The 12779-nt window shown below is 45.1% G+C and overlaps 1 protein-coding gene across 13 annotated transcripts in view; it reads left to right on the top strand.

The window, feature by feature from the left end:
• The window catches only part of TTC7B (tetratricopeptide repeat domain 7B), a 255087-nt gene that overhangs the window by 116691 nt on the left and 125617 nt on the right, over nt 1-12779 (top strand). For all 13 annotated transcript variants that reach the window (XM_045060370.1, XM_045060371.1, XM_023255949.2 and 10 more), the window contains 2 exons: nt 5731-5794; nt 10394-10531. In XM_045060370.1, the coding sequence (XP_044916305.1) occupies nt 5731-5794; nt 10394-10531 (202 nt within the window). The remainder of the gene's footprint in view (nt 1-5730; nt 5795-10393; nt 10532-12779) is intronic.

Genomic DNA, 12779 nt, shown 5'->3' with positions numbered 1-12779 from the left:
TGAACATGGGATGTCTTTTCATTTATTTAGGTTTTGTTTGATTTCTTTCAGCAGTGATTTGTTATTTTTAGGGTGAAAGTTTTACACTTATTTTGTGAAACTTATTGTGTGTGCTATTCTTTTGGATGATATCATAGGTGGAATTGTTTTCTTCATTTCGTCTTTGGTTTGTTCATTACAAATATATAGAATACAATTGATTTTCTATATCGATCTTTTATACTGCAATCTTGCCGAACTAGTTCATTAGTTCAAATAGTTTTTTAGATTCCTTAGTATTTTCCACATACCAGATCATGTCATCTGCAAATAGAAGTAATTTATGTCTAACTTTCCAACTTAGATGACTTTTATTTCATTTTCTTCCCTAATAGCCTTGGCTAGAACCTCTGGTATAACGTTGAATAGAAGTGGCAAGAGTGGTGAACATCCTTGTCTTATTCCTGATTTTATGAGGGAAAAGCATCTAGTCTTTCACCATTAAGTGTGAGGTTAGCTGTGGGTTTTCATATATACCTTTTATTAGGTTGAGAAAGATCCCTTCTATCACTAGTTTGTTGAGTAATTTTTTTATGAAAGGGTATTTAATGTTGTCAAATGTTTTTTCTGCATCTATCAAAATGATCATGTACATTTTTCTTTATTGATGTAATGTATTACATTAATTAATTTTCAGATGCTAAGCCAGACTTCATCAGATTTCATTGATCTTTTCAAAGAACCAGCTTTTAGTTTTGTTCCTTTTTGTTAATTGTGTCTCTGTTCACTATTTCATTAATTTCCACACGGTCCTTATTCCTTCAGTCATTACTATCGTTTTTTAGCTTTCTAGTTTTGTGTGTTCCCAGGGATATTCCTGGTTTATTAGTAAACAGAGAAAGCCTGTTGGGATTACACGTGTGTTGGCGCTTCCTAATCACCAGGACTATCTGATTGGTCAACCCTGTGGCGAGAAGGGCATTACCACCAATTCATTTGTGGTAGTTGGGAGGTGAAAAAGGAAATCCACAGATAATGATTAAACCCCATCTTGGCCAATAGTCCCAAATGCTTCCCCCTTCTCAGTCTCTTATGAGAAATATGAGCACAGAGCAGACTTTAGGAGGCACAGAGCCTTCTAGCTCCAGCAAATCGCAAGAACCCTTCAGAATAGTTGGTCATAATGGAAAAGTGAGCTCTGTCAGAAAACTCCACTCCTTGTCAATGTGGCCTGCATGTGAAGTGGAAACAGGATGCTCATTCTCTCCCCATCTTGAATTTTGAAAGGAAAGCAGATGTTGACAATCCTAGATAGAAAAGAGGGGAGGGAAGCACATGCTATTGGCCTCTTTACTTCCTACCTTCTAGGTCTTTCCATGTGGAATTTTTTTTTATCTTTGCTTATTTATTTTTTAAGTAAGCTTTTTACTGATACATGACACACATTGAGAGAAATAAACCAGAAGTATAAAACTTGATGACTTTTTACCAAGTTCCCTATCCAAGGGAAACCATCCTGAGTTCTGTCCCAATAGTTAGTTTGGCCCATTTTTTTTAATTTATGTAAACGGAATAATACATGAAGAACTCTTCTGTTTAACTTCTAACATTATGTTTGAGAGATTCACCCATATTTTTGCATGCAGTTGGAGTCTGTTTTCATTATTGCACAGTATTCCATAGGTATTCTAATATATTGATCCGTTCTGCTCATGATGTATGTTGGAGTTGTCTCTCAGTTGGGGCTGGTTCCATCTCATCCAGGCCTTGACCCAAATAGTTTAACTGTTATCTTCTTAGAAAGGATTCCCAGTCACTGTATATAACTGTCCTTTCCAAGCATATTCTATCACATTAGCTCCTTTATTTTTCATCATAGCACTCAAAATATCTGATTTTTTTTGTTCATGTGTTTATCTGACTCCTCCTTCTAGAATGTGCTGCGATGAACGTTCTTACACATGTTCCTTTAGTGTACACACGTAAGGTATATCTTCCTTCTATTGTATTCCTCCTTGTAAAGAACACTTGAAGTGGCTTAGATCATTAAATGCATATTTGACTTCATGATTTATGCAAAGTAAGGAAGGAGATTAAAAACTACTTTTGTGCCAGAAAGTGGTTGGTGAGAACATTTATTGAAAGCCTGGAGCCAGATGTGCCGAACTCCTTTGTAGGCCCAGGAGGAGAGAGTGACTATCATGGAGTTCTAAATATAGATCTAAACCTCCCAGAGCCAGTGCACAGGCTTTTGGTAAAGATGAGGACACTGTTTAAAGTGTGAAGATGGGGGGCTTGAAGGGTCAGGAGAACCACCTGATGGCAGAACTGAAGCCGTGTGAGCAACCCCCTGTGCCCCCGGTTCCTGCCCTGGGCTCACCTCTAGTGTACATGGCCCACCTTCCAGTCATGGTGGAGGGCCTGTCTTCTCATCAGGAATGCAGAAGGCCTCGTCCAAGGCCATATGCTTTGTGGGACTCACCCAGTCCACTCCAGAGTATAGCTCAGGGGACTTGATCCAAACAAAGGACCCTTCTTTCTTTGTCATGAGGAGATGTTGACCTGTATGGAATTGTGTGCCTGGTTGATCCTCACATCAGGCTAGCTGATCCCTCATAATCAGCAGGTACTCTTAATGATTAGTTTTTCTTTCTTGGAATCCTTGTCCTTCCACACAAACCTGGGACTGATGTGTTTTCTGTCTCAGCATCTTTAACAGTGTGACTTGGGGAAGGGGGGGGGGCGGGCTGCAGCCTTGTTGGCTTTGATTCTTTAGCTCTTCTCTGCTGGCTGTGGTTCAGAGGCTGTATTTGTCCAGAGATTCCCTAGTAGTATCACAATCAGGCAAGACATAGTCAAAATAAAAGGCACCATTGCTGGGCCTTGGAGTTGATGTCGTCATTACTTACACATAACTTTCTTACAGGTTGGAGGTGCTCAGGGCCATCTTTGTACCTAAACAGGGTCTGCTTTGACTCCCAGATGGTGCCGTTGACTTCCAGACATCCGACTCGTTATTAGTTGTATAATGGCTAAAGATGACAGAAAGATGAACGGCAGTTGGATAAAATTGGATTGATTTCTTTTGTATGATGGTTTCTACCACATACAGTGACATTTTTCACCTATCTGGGAAAATTTTAAGAAAGGGCTGTTATCTGGGAACCTCTGCAAGGTCATGATCACTATTTATAAGTGAAGCTTCTTGTCCTTGTTTCTTTTGTGTAGAGTCAGACAGTGAGTTGGTAAATTTCATCCAAAGTCAGAAAATGAGTGGCTTGCCTGCAGGTCAGCCTGCGAGTTAGTAATGTGGCTGGGCTTTCAGTGCAGTCCTTCCATCTTACCCAGCAGCACTGTGCTTCTACCCCCTCCGCTGGCCACCAGTCTGTCCCCCAGGAGCTTGTCCTCACCCCCCACGGGCCCTGTTTTCTCTCTGCTCCTTTTAATCCTGCACCGTACCCGTTAGTCAATGTCCTGTGGGTCTAGAGCCCCAGCTTGCCCACTCCACAAGGCTGAGACCCAAGCACCCTGGGACCTCCCCTGAGGCTCTTGGTCCCCGCCAGGAGACTGTCACAATTCTGACATCTACCCTGAGCTCCACATCAGGTTCAACAGAGAAGAAGGGAGGAATGGACAGAAATGGGTCTCGAGAATCCATAAGTATTGGAAGGGGTGCATTCTGATATATAGTTTTTCAACGTGTCCCTTAAAACTACCTTCCTCCTTCTCTCGCCCCCCATTTCCTCCTGCCAGCCCTGAGAGCTTTGCAGTGCTCCTGAGTACCCATCTCGCCTGCCTCGAAAGGAAGGGTAGAGGAAGTGGAATTAGAATCAGTTAATGTGTTACTTGTTAGCAGCTCTGGTAAAAATAACACAACTTAGCATTTAAGCAGGCTGGATGGCTCAAATGGAATTTAGGGATTATCCATGGACTGAATTGGCTGGTGTTAAGTCACAATTAGCATGGGCTCTCTCTTCTTTTCAATTAGTCTGGACAATGCAGAACTGGCTAGCCATGAGAAAAAAGGTTAATGCTACTGCTTTATTTGTAAGGTCCCAGTTGTATGTAAGCTGGAGCCAGAATATCAGGAAATGATTGCTGGGTGGACACACACACACACACACACACGAACACTCTTCATTCAAATTCTGTAGGCTCTATTTCTGAATTTAAGGAGAAAGAAGAGTTCCATCTCTGAAAAACCCAGCTCACCTCAAGCTACCTCCTTTAGGAAATTCACTGCAAATCCCGGAATCTTGCTCATCATTTACAGGCCAGACTTTTCGTAAAATTTTAGCCCACAAGAGCAACGGGAACCATCCACAGGTGGTTTCCTTACCTCTAGGGACGTCAGAGTTGTAAAAAGAGAACCAGGCCCTGTGCTTTTTCTGTCTTGCTCTTCACGGTCCTTTGTCGCCGTACAAAAGTTGCCAGCGCTTCAGAGAAAACAAGGATCTATAATGATGTGGAAGACATTTTTTTCACCATTTTGGTGGGGGAGTCATCCCATCTCTGAAATGATTGTGATGTTATCACTGGGAAGATTTATTCTTTTGTAATCGTCTCCAAAACGTCCAGGAGTTTTGTTTTGTTTTGTTTTGGGGGGGGGGGTTGTTTGTTTAAAAAAATTTTTTTATGCTTTATTTATTTTTGAGAGAGAGAGAGAGAGAAACAGAGCACAAGTGGGGGCGGGGCAGAAAGGGAGAGAGAGACAGACAGACAGAATCCAAAGCAGGCTCCAGGCTCTGAGCTGTCAGCACAGAGCCTGACACAAGTCTCGAACTCACAAACCGTGAGATCATGACCTGAGCCAAAGTCAGACGCTTAACCGACTGAGCCACCCAGGCGCCCCTTGTTTGTGTGTTTTTAACCAAGTTCATTTTTATTGCACTCCCCTTCCTTTCCGTGAAAGAGTCGAGTTTGGCTCAGTTGGTGATAACACTTCCAATTCTACTCAAAGGATTCTAGAGCTTTTAGAACAGGGAAAAAATGCTACAAGTCTTTAAAAATGCTCAAAGCACAAGGCTATAGGCTATAAAGAATGGAGATTGGGGGTATGTTTGGGTTTTTTTTGTTCTCTAATCTCGAGGAGCAACATTGAGCTTAAAAGCTTTTTCTTTCAATCCAAGATGTTGTATAGCTCAGCCAACTTCCATAAAACAGATTAATAAGACAGCTAGCTCTTGCAGGCCACCCTGTAACGAACATGTGTGTTTAACTAAGGTGGCTCGCCAAATTCTTACAGTATTCTAGAAATGATTCAAACTCTAAAATTGCTTCCAATCTCTTATTTCATCTAATGGACAATATAAGATACGGCAGTTAGCAAGAAATAGGTAAGCAGACACCTGCTTAGTAAAATGCCTATAATCGATACCCCATAATGGGTTTAAGAGAGAGCTTTATCATGGAGGTAATGTCAGTTTGTAGCAAATTTCTGCCTCTGTAATTGGCATATATGTTATTTGGGCTTTTAATGTGGTTTTTACAGCTTTACTTCACTCTGCTGCCTGCTGTTAAAATGCATAGTTAAAATATAGTTAAAACTTCCATAGATTACCATAGAAATAAGCAAATTAATTCAAGTGTCCAGATGATACTGTCCAGATGATACAGTATTTTCAAGTGTCCTGATGTACAGTATTTTTTGTGTGGATTCTATATAAAAAATCTAAAAGCTTTTAATAATCAGTTCCGTTCATTATATTATTTTGAAAGTGCCGTGTATAACATTTGATTTTCTTTACACAGCATTTTTTGTCCTCAAGAAAATACTGAAGAAGCCCTGTTGTTACTGCTGATCAGTGAATCAATGGTAAGTAGAATGTGTTTTTACATTTTTCTTTCCCCTCTTCCTACAGTCCTGTTTGTGATATGGTGACTCCATCAGTACAGTGGCTGTTTTTCTTTGGAGAAGAATACTTTCTAGAGGGGATAGCTGGGTGGGGGGAAAAACAACGGGGGTTTGAAAAGAGGGATGTTTCTTAATTCTTGGAATGGTTAGAAATGTCCCCTGTAGGTTACTGTCAGCTTGGGGCATGGGACTTCTCTGCCCTAGTAGGTAACAGGCATCTGAGTTCATTTATTTGCCCACCTAGTGAGTATTGATGGAACACTAGCACAGTTGTGTATCTGAAAACTGCAGCTAAAAAGACCATCAAAGTAACCCTAAAAAGGGAAGGAAGCCCCCAGAGGGTAACCTTTTCGAGCCTTCTCAACTTGCCTGGGTGGGAGGGAGAGTTTAGGGACAAATAACTTGTGGTGTATGCGAACCTGTGTTTTTTTTTTTTTTTAATTTTTAAAAATGTTTTATTTATTTTTGAGAGAGAACGACAGAGCACAAGCGGGGGAGGGACTGAGAGAGAGAGACAGACAGACAGACAGACAGAATCTGAAGGCTCTGCCCTGTCAGCACAGAGCCTGACACAGGGCTTGAACTCATGAACCGTGAGATCGTGACCTGAGCTGAAGTCGGACGCTTCACCGACTGAGCCACCCAGGCGCCCTGAACCTCTGTTTTTTTTTTTTTTAATTTTTTTTTTTCAACGTTTATTTATTTTTGGGACAGAGAGAGACAGAGCATGAACGGGGGAGGGGCAGAGAGAGAGGGAGACACAGAATCGGAAACAGGCTCCAGGCTCTGAGCCATCAGCCCAGAGCCCGACGCGGGGCTCGAACTCACGGACCGCGAGATCGTGACCTGGCTGAAGTCGGACGCTTAACTGACTGCGCCACCCAGGCGCCCCTGAACCTCTGGTTTTTGTTTTGTTTTGTTTTGTTTTGTTTTTTTAATTTTTTTTCAACGTTTTTTTATTTATTTTTGGGACAGAGAGAGACAGAGCATGAACGGGGGAGGGGCAGAGAGAGAGGGAGACACAGAATCGGAAACAGGCTCCAGGCTCTGAGCCATCAGCCCAGAGCCCGACGCGGGGCTCGAACTCACGGACCGCGAGATCGTGACCTGGCTGAAGTCGGACGCTTAACCGACTGCGCCACCCGGGCGCCCCTGAACCTCTGGTTTTTAAAGCAGGAGCCCGATGGAGCAGACTCAGCTCCTTGGACAGGTCTCCCGCCCGCTCCCTGGGCATTGCAGAGTCCCTGGCCGTGAGAGCTCTCTCCTGTTACCTGCTCTGCTGTTGTGCGGGAGTTTTTGCCAGGCCATCAGATTCCTTTGAAATGTTTTCGTAATGTCTGGCCAGAATATCAAAGTTTATATCTAGTGTTTCATTACTCACCATTTATTGGGTTTCTGCTCTGCATGTCACTAGGCATGACCGCCTGGCTTGACACTCTGAGAAGCAATCTGTGTTACAGTGGTTAGTACGTTAGCACCTAAATGGTGTGTGCTAAGCACCCGAGCAGAATGGCGAGGCTCCTGGAACTTGGAAGGACCTAGATGTCCTCCCACCCGTTCACTCATTCTGTAGATGAGGAGCAGAGCAGGCAAAACGGATGCATCCCACAGTGGTCTGTTGCTCTTTCCAGATTAGGCTGCATCCTCTCATATCTCCCTCCTCACCAGGCAGGCAGGTGGAGAAGGTGGAAGAAAAGGAATCGAAACTGAAGCGAGAGAAGGTAGTTTCCTTCTTCCCCAAGTGTGCAGTTTAAATGGAGCCATGAAATGCGCTCAGCCGAAGAAGATTTAGAAATGGAACACAAGAAGAAGGCTGTATGCTGAGCGAAGGAGGGATTGGAAGAGGCTGGGATTAGTCAGGGAGGCTAGCATCCTTGCCTTAATTTCAAGCTTTGGGTTTCCTTGTTCTGTGAAATGGCCCAGAGATGTTTACAGGAGCAAGACTGCTTGAGTTACCACTGCTTTTTATTTGGAACCTCTTTGACGTCATTGGCCTTACTTCCTCTGAAGGAAACAGGTTGCCCCCTTGACTCATCTTTCCTTGACTGTCAGCTGGTAACTTAGAACGGTGTCATTTACATTCTCTACTCTGCCTTGGCACAGTCAGGGAAAGCATATATGTGAACAGGCTGGCACTCTGTGGCATTCGGGAACTGTTTTGCGAATGAGCCGGTCTCTCCGCGCTTCGTCATCAGTTCTTTGGTGGGGGCCAGCTCGCGTTGGCCTCCTAGCTCTCGTGCCCTCCTTCTAGGCGGGGCTCTCCACAACCTCGCAATTAGTTTCATTTGGGCAGACTGGGATGGTGACGTTGTAAAAGTTCTGAAAGAGTGGCGACCACACATTTTAGATTTCTTGGACAATTCTGATTGAAAATATGGTGTTCTGTGGTCAGGTTGTGTGTTCCAGTTTAGAGTCTGGAAAACACAGGCACATCTCTGAAATGCTTGCTCTAAGTGGAGATGTCTTGGGAATGATGTCTCCAACTTTCCTGCTCCTTAATTGAAATGATAGAAACTAATAATACTCAAAATTGAGATCCCTTTGAGACAGTCCGATTTGGCTCTGTGGTATTGAATTTCTGGAAACTCTCTTCAGAGGATGGTGAAATCCAATGACATCATCAGTAAATATGGAGGTCTGGGTTTCCAACCAAAATGACTGTGCTCTCCCTGTAAATTATTCCATAATTATGTAGGTAGAAGTCTCAGTTAAGTTGCCTTTGCAAGCCTTTTTTCATGTTCCTTGACTTCTTGATTTTTCAGCTGTTAGACAGAAAGTTTCATGTGCTCGATTTCAGAACCGGTTGAGAATTGCTGTGTTTTTTTTTGGTATCTGAGAAAATTGTATCTCCGTTGGTTCTGACTTTAACTTAGAAAAGTCAATTCATCCATAGTCTCTCTCCACCTGCAAGAAAGTGTCAAATGAAGTTTCCCCAGGAGAAAGGGGTCATCAGAACTACATTTCCACAATTACCACTGACACGGTGTTCTGCGGTATTTATTATCTGTGGATGTATTGAGGTTTTAATCAAAAGACGTCGATAGATTTTCTCTAAGAATTTAAAAAAAAAAAGTGTGCTTGGCATAACTTGAAAATATCCCCTAAGTAGTATTTTGCTTTGTTTTGCTTTGTTTTGTTCTCTTCCAGGCATTGGTCTCAGTATGGAACATTTATGGCAAGTAAATAAAATGAGACCCCTTACAGGAGGCCCTATTTCCCTCAGGGTTTCTTTTCTTGGCTCAAAGACACTCCTAACAAGAAAACCTTAGAATGAAATCTTCAAAAGCAGGCTCGTATCCATAAGAGATGACTCACTTTGTAGGAAGTGGCCTGTCTTATGTATTCTTATTTGTCTTTGACATTTAAGAGCAAGGAGTTTTCGAGTGAGTAAGTACTGATGGGTGGCTAAAAGTGAGTGCCTTGGACTCACACACAGAGAAAGCATTTTGCCTCGTTTGTGAGAGAGAAGGTGTGCACGCGGCTATCTAAATGTCAGGCAGGGAGATGATCATCAGCCGGCCTGGACAAGCAACCCTGGTATCTCAGGCACCCCTTCGCAGGAAAAACCAACGGGCCCCTTCTGTCCTCCTAGAGGTGGATAGATCTGGAGACTTCTGTTAACTAGCAGGGGGAACAAAGACAGGCAAAATCTAACTTAGTTGATTCCAGCTCCCTATTAGGGAGAAAAAGAAAATGGTTAGAGTAGGTAGCGTCCCTGATACATGGGATATGTGTGGAGAATCTGTAGAGAAATTAAATTTCGGAAGTAACGAAAACAAGTTGTCGTAAAGAGCATTTGATTTCTAGATAGATGAGATTAATAAGTTTGAATGTGCCTGCTGTATTTCTGTGCCAAGCAGCGGCGATGGAAAATAGGCAAGGTGATCTCTTGAGTCCTCGGTAATATCTTTTAAGACAAAAATCTGTTTGCTTCTTGGTTTCTCTGATACAGCTGTTTTGTGCTTCCCTAAACAAGATTGCATTAGTCTTTGTAGTCTGTTCCAGGGAAGGTGCCATACAGGGATTTGAATGTTGCTTTAGTGACACAGGAAAAGTACCACATGTCTCCGCAGGAGTGACACAACGTAATGGCACCCTTTGATGATGGGAACATGGGACTGGGGATTTCCCCCTGCTCTTTAATGTAGAGCAGAAGCAGGACCTACAGGCAAGGCACAGCAGGGCCGTACCTGATGGGTCATTCTGCTGCCCCCGAGCACTGGCTGTGTCTGCAGCAAGCCTGGCTGTGAGCCCGAGCCCAGGAGAAACCACCCTGCTCCCCATCAGCCCCCAAAGCTTCCCTCAAATGCCTGCTGACAGGTACCAAGCGTCCTCTAGAACCGTACCTCCGTGCTGCACCCCGTACCATGTGCTGCAGTGCTCTGGGGAATTTGAATAAGCAGCCCAAGGTGACAAGCCCCATACTCGTTCCTTCCCCTGTCTCCAGGCCCTCGGCAAGCTGTTAGGGGCAGGAGGGCCTAGATGGCTCCTCTGCCCCGAGCACTGGCGGTGTGCAGGGACTGGCTCACCGTCTGCTTCTCTCTTCTGCGTTGTTTTCAGGCCAACCGGGACGCTGTGCTGAGCCGGATACCCGAGCACAAGAGTGACCGCCTCATCAGCTTGCAGAGCGCATCTGTGGTCTATGATTTGCTGACCATCGCCCTTGGGAGGAGAGGCCAGTACGAGATGCTGTCGGAGGTATAGCGCTTGAGTCTGGTACTTTCCGGCGGGGAGTGGTGCCAGCAGAATAAGCCCGGGGAAGGGCTGTGAGACCTGGTCCTGACCCCTCTGCCACGGCAGCCACGTGACCTTGGGCCCATCACTTAACTCTGTGGAGTGGGAATTGGGCTAAATGATTAGCTCGTAGAATCCACTGGTGGCGACTTCCTACCTTGGTCCATAAACCCACTGGCTGTGAATTTGCGTGTGAGGGAAGGCAAGCATTTCTCAAGCAGCTTCTCTTTGAGGGTAATTTCCACCGTAACCCCAAACCTCCCATCCGTGATACTAATGTCCTTATGAAGGTTTTACCTTATTTAAAGCATCGACGCATAACTCCTGGGGCAAAATGGCACCGCCGTGTGTGGTCAGTGAGCTGGCATAGACATTCGTGTCGATAAGCACAGTCTTCGTTCAGAGATTTTGGCTCGATCAGAAGACGCTCTAGTTGGTTACAGATCTTGGGCGAGGTGCTGTCAGAAGACGCTCTAGTTGGTTACAGATCTTGGGCGAGGTACTGTCAGAAGACGCTCTAGTTGGTTACAGATCTTGGGCGAGGTACTGTCAGAAGACGCTCTAGTTGGTTACAGATCTTGGGCGAGGTACTGTCAGAAGACGCTCTAGTTGGTTACAGATCTTGGGCGAGGTACTGTCAGAAGACGCTCTAGTTGGTTACAGATCTTGGGCGAGGTACTGTCAGAAGACGCTCTAGTTGGTTACAGATCTTGGGCGAGGTACTGTCAGAAGACGCTCTAGTTGGTTACAGATCTTGGGCGAGGTGCTGTCATTTTGTTCCTTCAGCTTCTAAAAAATATTTGGGATGGAAGCTTGACTATTTTACAATTTCAGAAGAAGCTAGTTAATCTTGGGCTGCGGTCATGCATTATTGAGCTGCTGCCCAGAATACCAAATTCCGCCACGGTAAGGGCTAACTAAGTAACACGATCATTTTGTCCTTTCTTTAGTGGAGTAAGAAGAAAGAGAGAAAAGAAAGAAAACAACTCATTTTGTTAAAATGGACTTTTCCGTGTTATTTATCTTTTTCTTTCTAAATTTATACACATTGCAACAGCCTCTGGGCACGAGGACAGGGAATGAAATACAGTAACAGATTGGCTGAAATCAGATAAGCACCCGGCTCACCCTCTCGCCGGTGCTTCGCCACATTAGGCAGGAGCCTTGGAGAACAGATGAGCCTGCGCGGCCCGGGTCTTTTTTTAGGCTTCGGTTTGGTGACTATACAGGGCAATGGTTACTCAGTCTTCAAAAAAAGCCCCTCACAGGCCGGGGCTCAGTGTGTCCAGATGTTCCTGTCGCACACGGTATGCCCCTGGGGACGCTGCCCAGATTCTTTGCCACCGTGGGTGCTTTGATTTCCCCGGCCCCTCTCCTCCTGGCCTGCTGAGTTCCCATCTGCCGTGTCCACCGTGGAGCCTGTCCGTGGGGACAGTGCCACCCAGCTCTCCGTTGAGTTCTTTTAAGGTGAACGTTTTTCCTCTAGACAAACCGCTAAAGCATCTCTCTGGGTCCGAGCGTGATTGCGGTTTGTGTGTCTGCTTTCGTCCCATCATGTGGCCACGTGGCCTTGCCTCAGCTTGAAATGCGCCAGCGTCAGAATCAGGTGTGAGGAACTGGAGGTGGCTGGCTGGCCCCTGCCCACGGACTTCTCCACATGCCATGAATGACTCTAGGGGGACGGCTGTCACCTTAGCAGCGTTCCTCTGCAAGCCTGGCATGTGCCTCCTCCCAGCACGGAATACTGGGACCTTGTTTGCACTCCGATGACTTTCATCTTGGTATCACATGTGGCTTCCATCTTGTGGTGATGACCTGACGCCCGAGTCACCGGGCGGTCTGGTTGCCGGAGCTTTTGCAATTCAGAATTTCACTGCCCTGGTCACGTTTAAAGTGATGGGGACAGCGTCAGAGGTTGCCTCGTAGGTGAGGGAGCACAAGGGTAGGAGAAAGGGAAATTTACCACCGTTACATTCCTTGGAGGCCTTTGGATCTTATCCCATGGCTGTGTTTTATCTATTAAAAATATAAATCAGGGGCGCCTGGGTGGCTTAGTGGGTTCAGTGTCCCACCTTTGATTTTGGCTCAGGTCATGAGCTCACAGTTCGTGAGATGGAGCCCTGTGCCAGTCTCGTGCTGAGCGTGGAGCCTGCTTGGGATTCTCTCTCTCCCTCTCTCTCTCTCTCTTTCTCTCTCCCTCCCCCCCCCCCCA

This window comes from Felis catus, chromosome B3 (genome assembly GCF_018350175.1).
Source record: "Felis catus isolate Fca126 chromosome B3, F.catus_Fca126_mat1.0, whole genome shotgun sequence".
NCBI lineage: Eukaryota > Metazoa > Chordata > Mammalia > Carnivora > Felidae > Felis > Felis catus.
This window is presented reverse-complemented; position numbering and strand designations above follow the sequence as displayed.